Source organism: Bubalus bubalis, chromosome 24, assembly GCF_019923935.1.
Source record: "Bubalus bubalis isolate 160015118507 breed Murrah chromosome 24, NDDB_SH_1, whole genome shotgun sequence".
Taxonomy (NCBI): Eukaryota; Metazoa; Chordata; class Mammalia; order Artiodactyla; family Bovidae; genus Bubalus; species Bubalus bubalis.
Window position 1 is genome coordinate 39,155,125 of NC_059180.1, and position 19,397 is coordinate 39,174,521.

Consider the following 19,397-nt stretch of genomic DNA (forward strand, 5'->3'; position numbering starts at 1 on the left):
ATTTCATCAGATATTTTTTCCTGCCCTATTCTCTTTCTCCTCTCCTTCTGGGATTCCAAATGTTAAACTCCTTTCTGTTGTCCCACATATGTCTGAGACCCTGTTCATTTATTTGTAATCTATTTCACCTTGAATAATTTCTGTCAATTTATTGTCAAGTTCATAGACTTTCCTCTGTTGTTTCCATTTGGTTGTTAAGCCTCCTAGTTAATTTTTAAGTTTCAGGTATGATATTTTCTATATGTAGGATTTCCACTTGGTTTTTCTTTTATAGTTTATGTCTCTGAAATTTCTCATCTTTTATTTTGAGCATAGTTTGCTTTATGACATATAGTATCATTATAATGGCTGTTTTTTTATATATATGAAACTTTTAGTATTTTATTCATTTTCATAGTTTTACAGTATTAGTAAAAATAAAGGCCATTATAAATAAGTATAAAATGGAAGTTGATGAAAAAATAACCCCAAGTCTTCCTTGACTCCGACCCTCCCACCAAAAAACTAGCTAGTATATGGCAAATATCCTTTTCACACACTGTCTTTAGGCATATATTCACTTTGTAGTGGTGGATGGTTTAGTTGCTAAGTCGTGTCTGACTCTGGTGATCCTATGGACTGTAGCCTGCCAGGCTCCTCTGTCCATGGTGTTTTCCAGGCAAGATTACTAGAGTGGGTTTATAATGGCTGTTTTAAAATCCATGGAGAAGGAAATGGCAACCCACTCCAGTATTCTTGCCTGGGAAATCCCATGGACAGAGGAACCTGGTGGGCTACAGTCCATGGGGTTTCAAAGAGTCGGACACGACTGAGCAACTTCACTTTCACTTTCAAGAAATAAATAAATGTATTTATATTGCCAAAAATAAATAAATAAATAAAACCCATGTCCTAAAAAATAAAAATAAAACCTGTGTCCACCAGTCTTCATTGACTGACACTTCTCTTGAACAGGAATTGCATTTTTCTGTTTCTCTGTTTGCTGAGTAACTTTTTATTGCATCCTGGACATTGTGGATGTTGCCTTGTGGAATTTCTGGATTCTGTTATATTCCTCTGAAGGGTAGTTATTGTTTTAAAGGTGGATATTAACCTGGTTGGCCCCAGCTGCTAACATTTTCTCTTAGGCAGTGTTTGACTCGTTTTTCCTTAACTGGACTGCTTGCGGTTTGGACAGGAGATCAGCCAGAGACTTAGAAGTATCATTCCCCAAATTGGAGGCTCCCTCTTTCTGGGATTTCCTCCCTTCACTTTCCATATTCTGTGGTTTTCCAAATCTCTCCTCTGGTTCTTTAGGCCAGGAAAGTACATTGTGTGTGTTTTCTCTTAGAGTTTTAGCCACCCTTTGTTGAACCTGCACTTATTCTGTGCTCTTACCTTTGACTGTCCAGAATCCCCCTGCTTTGTTGACTCTCCAGGGCCCTCTGTAGTCTTCTTCTTGTTCCTAAGTTCGTGGTTGTTATCCACCGGTTTGGTTGATAGGATACACATCAGCCATACAGGAAGTGGCACTCCATGTAGTAAAGACAAAAGTGAAATTGCTCTTATCCACATCACACTTGAGAAAGTGGGAGATTTGGGGAGATGTAATTCCAGAAAAACGATCAGTGCATTTCTCACAGCTTAAAATAGTGTGCGTGTATCTAAAGTATGTAACTTAGATGCCATTATGAAGCAAAACCTTAGTGAGAACTATGGCTGACATATAAGAAAGATGGGTTTTTTTAAACAAAACAAAGCCAAAGAACATTCCCGGTGTGTATTGCCTCACGTGCCTTCCTTCGTGAGCCCCTCCTGGCAGGCGCGTTTTCAGTTGCTGCTTACTAGTCGGAATGGCCTTGCAGGATCACTGCCGCCATCTGTTGGCTGATTGAATGTGCTTCTGCTTGACTGTAGTCATGTTTTTATTGATAAAAGTTTCAAGACTTAAAAAAAAAAATTCTTCTGCATCTGATGCTTTGGCGTATAGAGAAATATGGATGTTCTTGCCTTCAGAGAGTTTGACACTAAGCAATATAAGCTTGTTCCTGCCCTAATTCAGTGAGATGTTATATATTAAGAAAAAGTTGATAGAAGAAATTACACAAACTGGCTTGTAACAAGTTTTAAATTAGTGGCATGGGAAATAAGTGCTCTGATTTATAGTAGGGAGAGATTATTGTGTACTGGGAGGGAGGCCTGATGAAAGAGAGGGCCTCACACTGGGTCCTGAAGCAGTTTAGGTGGAAAGAAATGGCAGGCAGAGGAATCAGTGTGAGCGCTGGCAGATGTGTGTGTCAGATTCAGACTGTCTGTGCTTCCCATCCGGTGATCCCAAACCACCAAACAGATTAATATGCTGTAGCCTGACACTGAGGTTTGTGCTTTTTCCCTTAGGGTGTAGGGGGAGCGTGAGGACAGAGAGAGTGTTTGTATCTGGTTCAGGCAGGCTCATTGCCCTGTTGGTTTGTTCTTAAAATCACTGTAGAAAGTTCAGTTCAGTCGCTCAGTCATGTCTGACTCTTTGTGACCCCATGGACTGCAGCTCCCTGTCCATCTCCAACTCCCGGAGTTTACTCAAACTCATGCCCATCGAGTCGGTGATGCCATCCAACCATCTCATCCTCTGTCGTCCCCTTCTCCTCCCACCTTCAATCTTTCCCAGCATCAGGGTCTTTTCCAGTGAGTCAGCTCTTCGCATCAGCTGGCCAAAGTATTGGAGCTTCAGCATCAGTCCTTCCGATGAACACCCAGGACTGATCTCCTTTAGGATGGACTGGTTGGATCTCCTTGCAGTCCCAGGGACTCTCAAGCATCTTCTCCAACACCACAGTTCAGAAGCATCAATTCTTCGGCGCTCAGCTTTCTTTATAGTCCAACTCTCACATCCATACATGACCACTGGAAAAACCTGAAGAAAGTTCAGTTCACCTGAAATCAGACCTGCTCTTGATAGTACTATAATCTTGGAATATAATGCAAAGTCTTAAAATCCTGGTTGAAAATATGGGTTGCTTTTTTTCTTTTTTCCCTTTTCTCAACTCTGAGGATTTATATTATTCCAGTCATAAACAACATGTTAAATACTCAAAAATATTCTGAATATTAAGTGGAAAACAGAAGGAATAGGAAAAATAAGACATGGGAAATGTAATCTTGGAACAAGGAAGTCCTTTTCAAACAAAAAGATTAATTCCCTTAATATATAAACAGTTCTTACAAATCAATAAGGAAAAATGTAGTAGAAAATGATCAGAGGGTATCAACAGTCCATTAATGAAAAAGGAAATAGAAAATATTTAAAATATAAATAGATGTTCAGTCTTACTCATAAGAGAAATGTAATAGGAGAGAAATAGAAAAACTACAGTAAAATTTTTACCTGACTAATAAGCAAAGATCCAAAAGTTTCATAACAACGTCATCTTGGCAGTAGCATTTTGAAATATTTTTTATTTTGAAATATTTTGTACTTTACAGAGATGTTATAGAAATAGTACTCAGTCTTCCCCTCGTTTCCCCTAATATTAGTGTCTTTGATGGACGTGGTGTAAGTATTGGAAACTGAAATAACATGGACACGGAGCTCTCAGCCATGTGCCCGTTTCACTGGGCTTTCGCTGGTTTCCATCCATGTCCTTTGCTGGCCCAGGACCCTCCATACTGTGCACTTGTGTCTCTTCAGCCTGTGCTGTTCCTTCAGGATCGCGGCACTTTTTTGAGGAGTACTGGCCTGTTACTTTAGAGGGTTTCCTTCTATCGGGGTTTGTCTGGTGTTTTCTTGATTAGCTTGACGTGGGTTTTGGTGAGAACACAACAGAAGTCAGGCTGTGCCCTCTCGCGCCACCAGGAGTTGCCGTGTGTGGACACATGTCCTCCTGATGCTGATGACGGCTGTGGTCGCTCAGTTAAAGCCGATCTGCCGCTTGCTGCACCGTAAGGTACCATTTCTGTCTTCGAAACCGGGGCGGGGCGGGAACTCTGAGATTCTGCAGATGTTCTGTTTGCGGTGACCGCCCCTCAGCCGTCTGCGCCTGTCACTCGCCTCGTGGCACTTGTCTGCTTCCATGGTTCCTCTTACTGCTGTCAGGAAGAGGGCTTCTCCTCCGCTTATCGACTGTTTCTGCAGGTGTGGACTTGCGTCTGCTTTGTTCGCCTGCTGACAGTCCACCCCTGTCACTGTTGTGCTGCCCGTTGTCCTGGGTTTCAGCACCGGGAGCCTGTGCCCTCCTGGCGTGTCCCATCACCACCTCTGGCACCCCAGGCATTCCAGGCTCATCCAGTGTGTTCTCCAGGGGCCTCAGTTCCTTCTGTGGGCAAAAGGCATTTGCACACTAGAGGTCTGAGTGCCGGGGAGGGCGGCCGCCCGCCTGTTTGCCCAGGCTGCAGCATCTCCTGGGAGCAGGTCCAGGCTGGCCGCTCCCCTTGGCGCGAGGTGCGCTCACTGCTGCGGGGCGCCGCTGCCTCTGGGCCTGTCCCCGGACAGACTCAGCAGGTGCACGTGTGTGTGTTGTCACACGCTTGTATGCACCTTGACGTTTATGTCTATGCTACACTGGTGCCTCCGTTTGCAGCATAACAGGTTCAGCCTGCCCTCCCCGCCCTTGACTTGTGCTCACGTGCTTGGTCTGCTGCTGCTGCAGTGATCCAAGCTGTCCTTTCTGAGCCCAGCTTTACAGTGTACGCTTAATCCTTGAAGAGCCCAGTTTGAACGGCGAGGGTCCCCTTATTTGTGGTTTTTTCCTGCTAAGTAGGTACTGCAGTACTGCACAGTCTGCAGCTGGGTGGAATCCACGAGTGTGGATGTGGTTGTGTTGGAGGGCCAACTGGAGGGCCATACTTGGGTTTTCAACTTCACGGGGTGGGGGTTTCTGTGCCCTTAACCCCACCCTCACGTGACTTAGGTGGGTTCTATCGGGGCGGCTGTGTTACTCATCTTACAGTTGTGCCTGCTTGTTACTGTTCGCATTTCATTTTATGTTCTCCATACACTCTGGCTGCTCTTAACTATTTACTTTTTGGGTTTGTGAAACATGACCACGGTTCTGAGTCAGGAGGGAAAAGGATGCTCAGAAATGTCATTTCCCCTCAGCTCTGCTCCCTCATCTCCACCCTTCCTTTCTCCATTCTGTTCCCACACATCTGTTATGGGTCAAATTGCAACTCCCCCAAAGATGCTGAAATTCTGACCCCAGGACTTGTGAACATGATCCTATTTGAAAATGGGGTCTTTGCAGAAATCAGTTAAAGATCATTAGGGTGGGCCGTGATCCAATATGAAGTGTCCTTATAAAAAGGGGAAGTCCAACCCAGGGGCAGACACGAGCAGAGGAGGACACTGCCGTCTCCAAGCTGAGGCTCCCTGAGGCCCCCCGAGGCTGGGGAGGGGGTAGAGCGGGCTCCCCCCTGCAGCTCCGCCAGCACTTGGGCTTTATTCCTCCAGCCTTCGGAGCTGGGAGGCGGTAGACTTCTGTTGTTTCCGTGGCCTTGTCGGGGTGCTCTGCCACAGCAGCCCCAGGAAGCACACACCCCAGGTACCCAGTTTCTTGTGGTATAAATCGTGTGCCCCCAGAGACCTGTGCACACCCTCATCTGTGAGTGTGACCTTATTTGGAAAGAGGGTCTTTGTCGATATATTAAGATGAGGTCATACTGGGTTAGAGTGAGCCCCAAACCCAGTATAACCGGTGACTCAGGAGAGAAATTTGGACACAGAGGAGACCCCCAGGGAAGAGAGGCTGTGAGAGGACAGAGGCAGAGATGGGGGTGAGGCAACCACGAGCCCGGGGGAGGTGCGCACAGATTGCCCTCGGGGCCCGGAGGACTCGGCCCTGCCGGCACCTTGGTTTTGCACTTCTGGCCTCTGGAACCAGGAGAGATGAAGTTTCTGTGGTTGTAAGCCACCCTGTCCCTTGTTATGACAGCCTTAGGAATTGAAAACACAATCTCATTAGTTTCTGGTTTATCCTTCCTGTTGTTTTTGCACAAACGAGTGAGAACATGGATATTTCCCTGTATCTCCTTTTCTTCCATGAAGGGTAAATGTGCAATAGATAACTCTTGATCACCTGGAGCATTATTTTCAACAGCACAAGACAGGAAACAGTTTAAACATCCATCAGTTGAACACTAGTTAAATACTTATTCAGTACAGTGGAGTATTATTTGTTCATTAAAAAGAATAAGCAGCTTTATATGTACTAAAACAGAGCAGTCACTAAGATGTGTTCTTTTTTAAAACGTTATTTACTTATTTATTTTTGGCTGTGCTGGGTCTTTGTTGCTGCAGGGGCTTTTTCTCTAGTTGTGGGGCACGGAGGCTACTCTAGTTGTGATGTGCGGGCTTCTCATTTCAGAGCACGGGCTCTAGGGTGCGTGGACTTCAGTACTCGTGGCACATGGCTCAGTAGTTGCAACTCCTGGGCTCTGGAGCACAGGCTGAGTAGCTGTACACATGCTTAGTTGCCCCTCGGTATGTGGGATCTTCCTGGGCCAGGGATCAAACCCATGTCTCCTGCATTAGCAGGTGGATTCTTTACCACTGAGCCACCAGGGGAGCCCTAAGATGTGTTCTTGATAAAAATATTTATGCACAGAAGACTGGAAATAAAATGTGCCAGTCATAATCCAACAGCCCCTTCCCCAGTCTGGGAGCAGGTTTAAAACGTAGTTCCTGGGGGTCTGAAAAGGAGAGGCGCCGTTATCCACTGAATTGTTCAGTTTCATGTGATTTCTGTTTCTTTGGGGGTAAAGATGGCTTACAACTGGGCGTGAGGGAATGTGACCTGTTCTTTCCTGACAGGACCAAGAGGCAGATGATGAGAAAAGGACCAAGGGTCCTTTGAGCAGGTCCTTTGAGGACAGAAAGCGGGGCAGGGCTGCGGTCAGGGCTCCTTCCCCAAGGTGGGCGGCTACAGGCCTGCGGGCCGGGAGGAAAGGGTGCGCCCTGGAGGTCTGGGCTGCTGCTTGGTGGAGGGCCTGGAAGGCCAGCCTGAGGCCCATGGAGTTGGTGGGGTTGTGTTCAGGAATGAGTCCCCTGAAATCAGAAATATCGAGATGGAATTGGTGTCAGAAGATGAAGGTGTTGAGTTTAAGAGACGGGACGGGTTGCATGGAACAGTGTGCAGGCAGGGGACCACCTGGAAGGCCAAGGGCCCTGGGCGCCGGGGAGGCCGGGCGAGGGCGGCGGGCGGCTGGGGAGGCCGGGCCAGGGCCAGCGCGCCCGCGAGCCCCTGCTGGAAGAGGGTGCCCTGGGGCATGCACACACACACACACGCACACACACAGTCATTTACACACACACAGACACACACACACTGTCCTTTTCACAGACACACACATACAGACACCCAGACACAGGGACACAGCCGTTTACACACACACACACACACACACACACACACACACACACTGTCCTTTACACAGACACACACACACAGAGACACACACACACAGCTGTTTACACACACACACACACACATACTGTCCTTTAAACAGACACACACATATAGACACACACAGACACGCGTGCACACAGACACACACTTACAGACACACGCTGTCCTTTACACACAGACACAGACACACACAGCCCTTTACACAGACACACACACACACACACACACACACACTGTCCTTTACACTGTCTTCTCTCTCTCTCTCTCTCTCTCTCTCCCCCCCTCCCTCCCTCCCTCCCTCCCCACTTTCCTGAGGCCCCCGAACAGGGAGTGGTTGTTCAATGTAAGAATCTCTAAAATACTTTCAGTGTCCTCGGACTTACGTGGAAGCATCAGGAACACAGCCAGTCTGTGCTTCCGGGGCTGCCTCCCATCTTCCTCCGGGGGTCTCCCGTCACTCCCAATTCCAGTGGTCCAAGCGCTCTGAGTCTAGACTGCATCCTGAGGCCCAGCCCGGTCTCGCATCCCTCACTGATTTCAGCCTGAAGTCCTCTCACTTTAAAGCAGAGGGTCCCCAGCTTTTGTGGGGAGCCAGGAGCGCTGTCCCTGGGAGGGGAGGCAGTGTGGGGTCACACAGTCTGCTGGCATCCTACGTCCTGCGTCAGCACCATCTGGAACCACGGGGACCCCAGCAGCCCTGCCTGGGCTGGTGCAGACTTGAATGCTGTAGCCAAATGCCACTTAATTCCGGAAGTAATACCCCAGTTTTTTAGGGGGAACAGGTATGGATGATGTGAACAATGCAGCTAGGCCAAAGAATTAAATATTCAGACTAACTGGAAACTGAATATTTTCTAAGTTAGGGTGGTTTTAAAGATATTCCTCATATAGGTAAAGGCTAAAGTGTGTTATCTGTAAATCCAAAAATAAGCTTAAAGAGAAGGCAGATATTTACACCTTGTAGGAATGTGGAAGCTGATAACGTTGATTTTTGAAAGCCATGAGTTACTTCTAAATCATTCCTTCCTGACTGCCACACGTGCGGAGTGTGTAACAGGCAGCTGCAGCTTGTCGTGGCCTAGACTTTGACACGGAGTGTCTGGTGTTCAGAGCCTTGAGAGTGCCGGGCAGCGAGTCCCTTCTGCACAGCGCCGGCCCCCGGCCAGTGTCTTCAGGGTGCTGGTGAGGACTGGCTGCATCCTGCCCATTGGGTGGAGGGGCTGTGTGTTTCTGTGGCGTCTGGCAGCCACGCCAGGCTGGGGCTGCAATGTCGTGTTGGCGGGTTTTCCTTCTCCCCGCGCAGTGGTTCCTTGGTCCACTGTGCTGAACAGGAAGTTACTGAAAAGTAACTGGAGAGACACTGAATCCCATTCCTAGTTATGAGGCAGAGAAGATCATGCCCTGGTTTGCAGACTGTAAATACACTAATTTAAAAGAGACTGGTGGACAGGAGAGGAAAGGACTCAATGAAGATTCTTTGGAAGACAACAGGACAGTTTTGGAACATGCACATCTAAAAATCTGACTCCCTCTTAGGGAGTATTTTTTCTCCTTTTTCCATGTTAGTTACACAGTAAGGAAGGCTGGCCTGTCATTATTTCTGGCTCTGGGAGGGGCTGTGAGCATGGAGGCACATGTGAGTTTGGTGGGTTTATGCACCAAATCGGGGGTGCATGTGGGAAGTGGGGTCAGAAGGTACCTCCCCGTTCCTGCTGTTCTGCCCCGAGTTTTCTGTGTTCTTGGTATTTGCCACGTGTGGGGCGGTGTTGGCAAAACTACCCGCTGACTACCGGCTAGGTGCGCAGTGCTTGTCACTTCCGATTCTCCAGGGTGACACTGGTCTCTGGAGCCTGCTTTGGTGTGAACAAATCAGGGTATTCTGTCCTGATGTCCTGTTAACTCTCATTCTTCTTTTTCAGGGAAACCAGTTCTGTGTCCCTGGAGGCCCCCAGCTCAGTCTTGGGGTCCCCGGCGAAGCCTGGCCTCGAGCTTCCACGTGGGACGGCCGTTCAGCTCCCAGGCTGCTGAGGACCAGGCGGAGGCGGGGCCCCTGCACTCGGTCATCAGCAGCTCGGAGGTCGTGCAGGGTGAGGCGTGGCGCAGGGTGGGGCGTGCGGCCAGGGGCCCCGGAGTCCGCTGCCTCCCGAGGGGGTACTGAGGCAGAAGCAGTGCTTGAGGGAACCACGCACTCACTTCAGACGAAGGAAGGGCTTGGTTGGAGGGAGGGGTCCCCAAAACAATGCCTCCTACGTTTCCGGCTTCCCTGGCACTTCTGACTTCCATCCTGGCGCGTCTGGCGCCCTCTGGTGGTCACCGGGAGTTGGCTCAGGCGCCTGCACATCTGCTAATGATCACCAAGCGGAGGGAACCTCAGCACAGCCCTGCGTTCCCGGGACGTGTAGAGGGCAGGCTCCGGAGCCGGTCCTGCCGCGGGTCCGTTTCTGGCTTTCAGATGAGACAGCAACAGAGTACTTAATGCTTGGGTTAAGAGGAGTGAGTTTTTCTCCTTTGCTTTCTAAATGATTAATCTGGAAACCACTGCATACAAGAATCGAATCCGGGGTCTGGTTGTGGAGGCAGGTCGACAGCTTCTCCAAGCAGCGTGACCTGAGGCCTGCAGGCTCCGGGGAGGAGGGTGGGTGCGGGCTTGTCCGCACTTCTAGGGGAAAGGGAACCCCTGATCTGCTCTTCTGTCTGAGCCCAGATGCTTGGGGTTTTTTTTTTTCCTTCTTCTTTAGTTCACTGTTTTGAAAAATGTTTAAAACTCCTTATTTTAAAGATTTTTTTGAATGTCGCAAAGTATGTTCTGTTAAAAAAGACGTTAACTTTCCTGGTTGTGTCTGTGGTTCGTTACTAGGTTCTGCTACCAAACACGAGTTCCAAGCTGAGACGAAGAAGCTGCTAGACATTGTTGCCCGTTCCCTATACTCAGAAAAAGAGGTGCGTGCCTGCTAATCACTCCCAGCGCTGGCTGGTTCTGTTGGCAAGACTGTTTCTGTGCTGTCCTGGGGAAATGCCAGCTAGTGGATTAGCAGTGAGAAGGCATTAAATTTGGACAGGTAGTGATCTTGGCTACCAAAGAGAGTATTCTTAGTAAAATCCATTGAGGTTTATGGACAGATATATCCAGGTGATTCTTTGAGCCACAATGAACCTGGGAAGTAATGCATTTTGCTGTTAATTTAAAAGTCTCAGGTGTTGGTGTGGGGCCCTGCTGAGGTCCATTTCTGGGGTATTGCCCACGGGCTCTGGACCCTGGATTCACCTCCCTCGTCACCTGGCCTCACCAGCCACAGTCTGTGGGGCTGAAGGAAGAAGACCCCCCTGTGTGGAGCAGAGCAGCAAGGAGCGCCCGGGGCCTTTGTGAGGAGACAAAGCTGCTCCAGGCTGACAGGCCATGGTGAACCATCGTTCCACGCTGGTTGTTGCTAAAATGCAGAGAATTTGAGAGGGGTAAAGCACAGCTTTCCAAAATGAAAGGACCTTCTAGGAAGTATTTCCAGGTCTCGTCCTGCTAAACTCCATCCCCAGGTGGCCCTGTGACACCCAGCTTCTTCTCTCTCGGGGCCAGGTCAGCCCTCCCATGTGCTGCGTCTGACTGTAAGTGGAGCTTTATCAGAGGAGAAGAGCTGTGCACACCCGGGTTGGTCGTGGGGCCTGTGGCCCCCTTTTCGCCTGAACGTGGGAGGTCTGGTTTGTGGCAACCCACTAGATTAAGTGAAGCTGGTGAGCCCTTCACGGAGAAGAGAAAATATGTTTTGAGGATATTTTGACATCCCTGGGCATGAGTTGAGAAAGAAGTCATCTCACGGGCCCTTGAAGTTGGCAGTAACAGACTCCTAGCTCCAGGCTGATGCTGAGGAAGCAACAGTAGAGTCAGAGGTGACAGAAAGCTGGGCCAGGGGAACATGATCCATCTCCAGTCATCCTGCGGGCGGCTCTGGGGAAACTGGCTTTGAGGACGGTGGGAAGTCTTTATTTGGCTAAATGCTTCCCCCCAGAGGCTGCTGACAGACAGGTCCTGCAGCACAGCGTCTCATCTCCATTTCCATAGGTGTTCATTCGTGAGCTCATCTCCAACTCGAGCGACGCCTTGGAAAAGCTGCGTCATAAGCTGGTGTCTGAAGGCCAAGCGCTGCCAGACATGGAGATTCATCTGCAGACCGACGCCGACAGAGGCACCATCACAATCCAGGTGCCTCCCCTGATGGGCCGGGAGATGGGCTGCCTGTCCGTCACGTCTCTAGGCTCCCAGTGGCCTGCTGACCACCTTGAACTGAATATAGTTCCCTGTGCTGTATACAGTAGGCCCTTGGTGTTTGCTCCTATATATTCCCGTTTGCATCTGCTCACCCCAAACTCCCAGCCCTTCCCTTCTCCACCTGCCCTGTCCTGTGGCAGCTGTGAGTCTGTTCCCTATGTCTGATTCTGTTACTGTTTCATAGATAGATTTGTGTCTTATTTTAGTCACATCTGAATGATATTATACGATAATTGTCTTTCTCTAATCTCTCAGTCCATCCATGTTGCTACAAATGGCATTGTTTCATTCTTCTTTATGACTGAGTAACACTCCATCGTGTATGTGTGTGACACACACGCCACATCTTTTCCATCCATCCATCGATGGACATTTAGCTTATTTCCAGGTCTTGACTGTTGTGAACAGTGTTGCTGTGAGCATGGGGTGTGTGTATCTTCGTGAGTTGGAGTTGTATCTGGATATATGCCCAGGAGTGGGATTGCTAGATCGTGTGGGAACCCTGTTTTTAGTTTGCTGAGGAGCCTTCATACTGTTTTTCATAGTGGCTGCGCCAATTTACATTCCCATCAACAGTGTAAGAGGGTTCCCTCTTTGAAGAGGAGCCCCGTCATTCAAAGATAAGTACTGTTAACATTTCAGTGTATGTCTAATAGGGTTTGTCTACATATCCAAACAGGTTAAAAAAGTTTTTTTGACCACTCTGCATGGCTTGTGGGATTTTACTTCCCCTGGGATTGAACCCAGGCTCTCAGCATTGGGACCGTGGAGTCCTAACCACTGGACCACCAAGGAATTCCCTTAACAGATTTTTAAACCACATAGTATTTTTTATGTAAGGTGACCCTTGAACAACACTTGGGTTGGGGGGGGCAGGCCCTCCTCACAGTCTAAGATCCACACAGAACTTATAGTCTGTCCTCTGAATACCTGGTTCCTCCACATTTGTGGGTCTCCCTCTGTGGTTCCTCTGTACCCACAGTTCTGCATCCACAGACTCAACCAGCTGCTGCTGTTCAAGGGTCAGCTGTGCTCTTCACGTTTTTGAGCATACTTTTACTGCATGTTCTTGTATGTTCTCTGGTACTGTATTTTAATCACAGCTGTTTGGATTAACAGTCTTACTGTAGACACAGCAATACTTTTGGCGGTTATTACAGTTTAAGGTCAGAAAGTTGGAAAGGCAGAAGTGGGGTTCATCAGGCGGTGGGCCTGAGGGCCATCACGTTCCCAAGGTAGCTGCTCCAGGCCCTGCTGCCTGCGTCTCTGGGGGGCGTCCGTCCCTGTGGGCCCCTTCCCAGCAGGCCTGGCTCCGCTGGTTTGTGATCTTCTGTCTGCTCCTGTCTGCTCTGTGCGTGTGTGCCTTTCTTGCCAGCCGCTGCCACTGTTTTAAGAAGCTTTACTCAAGTATGTTTATGTACGATCAGGTCCCCAGGTTCACGTGTTCAGGGAGTTTAGACTAACACATGCAGTTGTGGGCCCACCATAGCACTGGGGTCGTCACCCAGCATCCCCACCCTTCCTAGCCCTCATGAGCCACTGACCTGCTTTCTGTGGCTATGGTTTTCTATTTTCTACGATTTCACATAAACATAGTTACACAGGAGGTGGTCTCTTGAGTTTGACTTTTCACTTGTCACGGTGGTTTTGAGAGTTCTCCACGCGGTCAGACAGATCAGTAGTTTGTTCCTTTCTGTTACTGAGAAGTGTTCTGCTGTATGAAGGCATCACAGCTTCACCAGTCTCTTCACCAGCTTCTCCAGTGAGCACTGGAGATGATAGGGATCGAGCTGCCATGAATATTTCAGTCTTTGTGTGGACACATGTTTTCATTTCTTTTGGGTAAATACCTTGGAATAGGACTGCTGGGTTGTAAGGAAAGCGTCTGTTTAACTTTAGAAGAAACTGCCAAGCGTTGCCAAAAGCAGGTGTCCCATTCTGCATTCCTCCTGGCAGCACATCCTTGACACACTCGTCATTGTTGGTCTTTGATTTCAGCCATTTTAGTGAGCGAGCATTTTAGTGAACCATTCCCTAATGGTTGGGGACCCTGGTGGCTCAGAGGTTAAAGCGTCTGCCTGCAATGCAGGAGACCCTGGTTCGATCCCTGGGTCAGGAAGATCCCCTAGAGAAGGAAATGGCAACCCATTCCAGTGTTCTTGCCTGGAGAATCCCATGGACGAGGAGCCTGGCAGGTATAGTCCATGGAGTCGCACAGTTGGACACGACTAAGCTACATCACTTCACTTCACTTCCCTAATGGTTAAAGGTGCTTGCCATTCATGTATCTTCTTTGTGAAATGCCTTTCAGATTTTTGCTCATTTTTAATCAGGTTGTTTGTCATTTTATTGCATTGTAAGTTCTTTGTATATTCTAGATTCAAGTCCTATATCAGATACACTTTGCAAATATTTTCCCCTAGTCGGTGACTTGCCTTTTTATTTTCTTAGGTAATGGCTTTTGAAAAGCATAAGTTCTTAATGAAGTGCAGTTTATCACTTTTATGTTTCATGCTTTTGGCGACCTATTGAAGAAGTCTCTACCTGTTCCAGAGAGATAAACGATTTCCTCCTGTCTTTTCTTTTAGAAGTTTCGCAGCCTTGGCTCTTACACTCAGCTCTCTGATCACATGGTGTCTGCGTAAGGGAGACGGGCTGGGCGCTGCTCCGCCTGTGGCTGCTGCTTGTTTCGGCACCGTCTGTTCTTCCCGTCTGCAGTGATTTGTCTTGGAACCTTTGTCACAAATCGTGTGACACTGTGAAGCTCTTCCTGGACTCGGTTTTGTCCCTGTATCTAAGTTAGTCTGTCCTCTGGTGAGGTTTCCCCAGTAAGGCCTGGCTGGTGTGACTGGAATCCGCCTTTCCTGACAACCCTGTTGTGATGTCATGGGCCATGAGCAGGTCCGACTTGTGCGCTTGTGCCTGGCGCTCCGCACACGCGCCCTGGTGTTCAGCCTGTCTGTCTCCTAGGACACCGGCGTCGGGATGAGCCGGGAGGAGCTGGTGTCCAACCTGGGAACCATCGCCAGGTCCGGGTCAAAGGTGAGGCCCCCACCTTCCCTGGGGTGCTACCACCGCTCCCCTCAGGTCAAGCATCCTAAGGGCAGCTCTGACCAGGGCTGGTCCCAGACGCGCTGGATGCCAGCTTCAGAGGACTGTCCTCCAGCGCGTTTGTGCCACTGGGGGCCCTCTGTCCAGGATTTCCCTGCATCGTCATGGGGCCCTCAGAGGTAGTTTGTTATTTGCTGGATGGACCGGCTGGAGTGGGTACTTTGCCCACAGCTAGAGACCGGCTGACCCCAGGTTCAAAGCCAGTCCATTCCCACCTGACACGCCCCTCTGACCGGCCTCACCCTACAGGCCTTTCTGGATGCACTGCAGAACCAGGCAGAGGCTGGCAGCAAGATCATCGGCCAGTTCGGTGTGGGCTTCTACTCAGCCTTCATGGTGGCCGACAGAGTCGAGGTCTATTCTCGCTCCGTGGATGCAGGCAGCCTTGGGTACCGGTGGCTTTCAGATGGGTGAGTGAGTGAATGGGTCCCATGTCACCCATAGAGTGTCCCCCAGGCCCTGGAGCCACCAAGGCAACTGTCACCCGCCATGCAGAGTGGGACTCTGAGGCCTGGTCTGGAAGCCCCAGCAGCTTCTTGGGCTTTTATGGGAGGCCTGAGCCCCCACTCAGGGTCTTGACTCCTTTTGCTGCTGGGTCCCGCTCTGCTCCAGGGCGGGTGCCTCTTCTGAGGGCATGTCCTTGATTGCTCGGGGGTGTCAGGGTCTGGCCCCTGGCCACCCCACCTCCTGCTGGCCCACCACGTTCTGGGCTTACTTCACGGGTGGATGTCCAGGAGCATCTCAACTTTTCACAGAGGCTGGCACCTGCCATGGCTGAGGTCAAGTGTGTGTCTCCTGAACACCCAGACTTCATTTCTGAACCTGCATTCCTGCCCTGTCAGGGCACAGCCCGTGTCCCTCATCAGAACAGAGATTTCTGTTTTGTTCCACGAAAGTAGGGCCAAGTCACCTGGGGTGAGAGATGACAGGGTGCCCCCTCCGCTCCAGCCCCCACGTGGCCCCTGCTCTCCAGAGGCAGCGCCCGGCCGGGGCTCCGGAACGTGGAGGTCTCACAGGAGGGGGTCTCCCAGGGTCTGGCGCTCGCCGGCCACCACAGGGAACTTGAGGCCCAGAGGTTGTGCTCATGAGCAGGGGCCCCACACCCCAACCCCAGCACCACTGTCCCCGGGGGAGGGGGTTGCAGCTGGGTTCAGAAGCGGCGAGGCTCTGGCTCCCTTTCTGTTCGAGTCCTGGGGCCACACGGGCCTTGTCAGCACTGACAGATAGACTCACCTCCCCTCCCCCTCTTAGCTCTGGGGTGTTTGAAGTTGCCGAAGCCTCAGGAGTTAGAACTGGGACGAAAATCATCATCCACCTCAAGGCCGACAGCAGAGAGTTCGCCAGCGAGGCCCGGGTTCGAGGTGAGTGTGAGCCTAGGCCACCGGGATAAGCTTGGTGGGGGCTCAGGGTCGCATCTTCATCCCATTGCTGTGTGGTGTCGCTGGCCAACCACCCGGCCTGAGTCCAGGCTCCGGACAACCAGAGTGGGCGCAGTGCCAGGTACTCCCCGCTGTCCAGGTCTCACTGATGCTACTGAACATGCCCAGCGCCTTCCAGGGGTCACGTTACCCCGTGAAACCCGGATTAGGCTGCCAAGAGGTGTGCATGTCTCACAGTGGCCTGGGCCCCCTGACCCAGTTCTGGAGCAAGTTCTACTCCCCGTGGGGGCAGGGCAGGGACAAGGCCTCCCAGAGCTTTCATGTCTAGAAGTTTCTGGTATTCGTTGTTTCTGTGTCTTCCAGATGTGGTGACAAAGTACAGCAACTTCGTCAGCTTCCCTTTGTACCTGAATGGAAGGCGCATGAACACCCTGCAGGTGAGGCCTGCTGCCTGCGGGCTCGGCGGCCGTGGAGCTGAGCCGCTGCCTGTCGGGCCGGCCAGGCAGATGGGCCTGGGGTGGCTGGCCAAGCCCCAGCGTGTGATGTTCTGGGCAGGAAGGGCGGCGAGACCTGTGGGTGCAGGTCCATGTGCGCCAAGAGTCACCTTCACAGTGCACGCCCCGAGCTCCTGGCTGTGTTCAGTCACTCTGCCCTCAGCACCGTCAGTTCTAGAAAAGGTCACCCCTGCCCCCCCAGAAAGAGACCCCCAGCATCACCAGCCCCTTCCCTGAGCCCCCAGTAACCACCTTCCGGTTCCTGGTTGCCTATTCTGGACATTTCATAGAAATGGAATCAGACATCACATAGCCTTCTGCGTCTGGCGTCTTACCGTGTTTTCAGGGCTCGAGCTGGTGGGAGCGCCTTGGCGCTCTCTCCCTTTCCGGCTCAATTGCCTTCCCTGAGCCTCTCACCTCCTGGCGGTTGGTGCTGGCCATGTGCGGCCTCGTCCAGGTTTTGCCTCCTGCTCGCTCTTCCTGATACTGCTGGGGACGGGGCACTGGTTCCAGAGCCATGTGTGTGTCCATCTGTCTGTCCAGCACTGGGTACCGCGAGCTCCGCCCACACGTTGTTGGGAAGGTGTGTCTGAAACAACATCCCTGTTCCTCCGTTTCCAGGCGATCTGGATGATGGACCCCAAGGACGTGAGTGAGGGGCAGCACGAGGAGTTCTACCGCTACGTCGCGCAGGCCCACGACAGGCCACGCTACACCCTGCACTACAGGACAGACGCGCCGCTCAGCATCCGCAGCATCTTCTATGTGCCGGACGCGGTGCGCGCCCCCACCTGCCCTGGCCCGCGCTCGGGTCGAACCCAGCCTTCCTGGCTTTGAGCCTAGAGCCCATTCTCTCTGCTGAGCGTGCACATGCGTCCCCAGGACCTGTCAGGAAAGCAGAGCCCTGGGCCCCGCTTAAGCAGGTCCCTGCAGGGCTGTGTGCAGACTGCAGTCCTGGTCAGGAGCAGACTCGGCAGAGGTGACCCTCTGGCCATCGTAGGCCCCGCGCCAGCACGCGCTCCACTGCCGAGTTCATTGCGAGGGCCCATGGGCCACACTGAGACAGGCGTGTGGGGCTGGGTTCCAGAAGCTGCAGACATGGGAACTTGAATTTCTCTTACTTTTCACATGTCATAAGGTACTCTTTTTTGCTTTTTTCCTACCATTTAAAAATGGAAGAACTGTTCTAAGCTGCATGAACGGTTGATCTGGCCTGTGGGCTATAGTTTGCCAACCCCTGGCCCCAGCAGGTTGGGCTGTGTTCAGAGAGTCAGACCAGTCATCGTGTTTATGGGGAGGGCGGCAGCTGCCCAGAGAGGCCCCGCCTGGCCCAGAGCCTTGGTGTCGGGGCCAGCCTCTCCGGGCACCCCATGTACACCCCAAATCTCCGGGCCCAGACGGCCTCAGGAAGGGCCCCTGACTGTGGCACTCCGCCTCTGCAGGGCCTGCTTCTCCTGACACTGCCCTTGCTTTGCCTCCAGAAACCATCCATGTTTGACGTGAGCCGGGAGCTGGGCTCCAGCGTGTCGCTGTACAGCCGCAAGGTCCTCATCCAGACCAAGGCCACCAACATCCTGCCCATGTGGCTGCGCTTCGTCCGGGGTTCGTATCTGTGCCCAGCGTGTGGCTGAGGCCCTGCAGCCCTGGGAGCAGCTCCTCCTGGGAAGGCTCACCTGTGCTGAGCTCAGGGGAGGGGGGGTGTCAGTGGGGGAGCCGCATCCTCATAGCTCGGGGCCTCTTCTCGAGCTCCCCGCCTCCAGACACTGCGTTCGGTTGATTGATCCATGACAGTTTTATGATTTTGAGCAAAAAATCTAGGAGGTGGCTTTCAGAGAGTCCAGCAGATGCTGAAATTGTAGAAACTGTCCCGGCAGAGGCTTGCTGGCCTTGCCTGCTTTTCTTCCAACCCCGTGACCCAGGTCATGACCTGGACACAGCGTGGGTGAATTCTGGGACGAGGGGTTGGGCAGGGAAGCCCCCGAGTGTCCGCTGCTCTTACCCACACGTGGCCACGTCTCAGGTGTGGTGGACAGCGAGGACATCCCCCTGAACCTCAGCCGGGAGCTGCTGCAGGAGAGCGCGCTCATCAGGTGAGTCAGCAGATGCGGCGCCGCCTGGGCAGGCCTGCCTCTGCCACCATGAGGGTTTTGGGGACTGACGTGCAGAAGCGCTGCCGCTGCCATGTGTCCCTCCCTCAGCCAAGCCCCAGCCCCCGGCCCCAGGGCGGCCGCGGCAGGGAGGCTCCAGAGGCTGTCCTGGACGGACGAGGTGGAGGACAGGCCCAGAGCCAGGACGTCTGACCTCAGTCCAGAAGGTCACTAATGGTGGAAAGGAAGCAAGAGCTGGGCCTGGGACCTGCCTGGAGACGTTGCTCTTGGATTTCACATGGGCAGGGGTGGCCGTCCTTCTTGTCTCCCGTCCTAATGGTGGCCACAGTTTCGGTCTGCTGAGCGTTTATTCTCCCCCGGACCATCCCAAGCCCCTCCTGGGTGCAGCCCCTGTCTCCTCGGGGGTGGGACCCACTAGGTCTCCATGTCACAGTTGTGGAAACCGAGTCACAGGGAGGTCACTGCCACCAGGGAGTGAGCCTGGATTTGAGCCCACGTCTTCTGACTGCAGCCACGTGCTCTGCCCCCTACAGCCAGAGCTGGGCTGACCCAGACGCTGGCAGGACCGAGGCTGCAGGTGCGGGCGTGTCCAGCCATTCAGTCACTGCTTGTGGTTTTTCAGGGCTGGGTTGTCATCTTTACCAGCAGAGTCAGCCTTAAGTGAAATT

General features: G+C 51.8%; 1 protein-coding gene across 1 annotated transcript in view; it reads left to right on the plus strand.

Moving 5' to 3' along the window:
- TRAP1 (TNF receptor associated protein 1) overlaps positions 1-19,397 on the plus strand; it is a 49,611-nt gene that overhangs the window by 20,519 nt on the left and 9,695 nt on the right. Inside the window, exons 2-11 of the mRNA XM_006054930.4 lie at positions 9,296-9,463; positions 10,234-10,316; positions 11,431-11,571; positions 14,608-14,679; positions 14,998-15,158; positions 16,000-16,109; positions 16,491-16,564; positions 17,243-17,398; positions 18,103-18,223; positions 18,642-18,711. Coding sequence (XP_006054992.4) covers positions 9,296-9,463; positions 10,234-10,316; positions 11,431-11,571; positions 14,608-14,679; positions 14,998-15,158; positions 16,000-16,109; positions 16,491-16,564; positions 17,243-17,398; positions 18,103-18,223; positions 18,642-18,711 — 1,156 coding nt within the window. The remainder of the gene's footprint in view (positions 1-9,295; positions 9,464-10,233; positions 10,317-11,430; positions 11,572-14,607; positions 14,680-14,997; positions 15,159-15,999; positions 16,110-16,490; positions 16,565-17,242; positions 17,399-18,102; positions 18,224-18,641; positions 18,712-19,397) is intronic.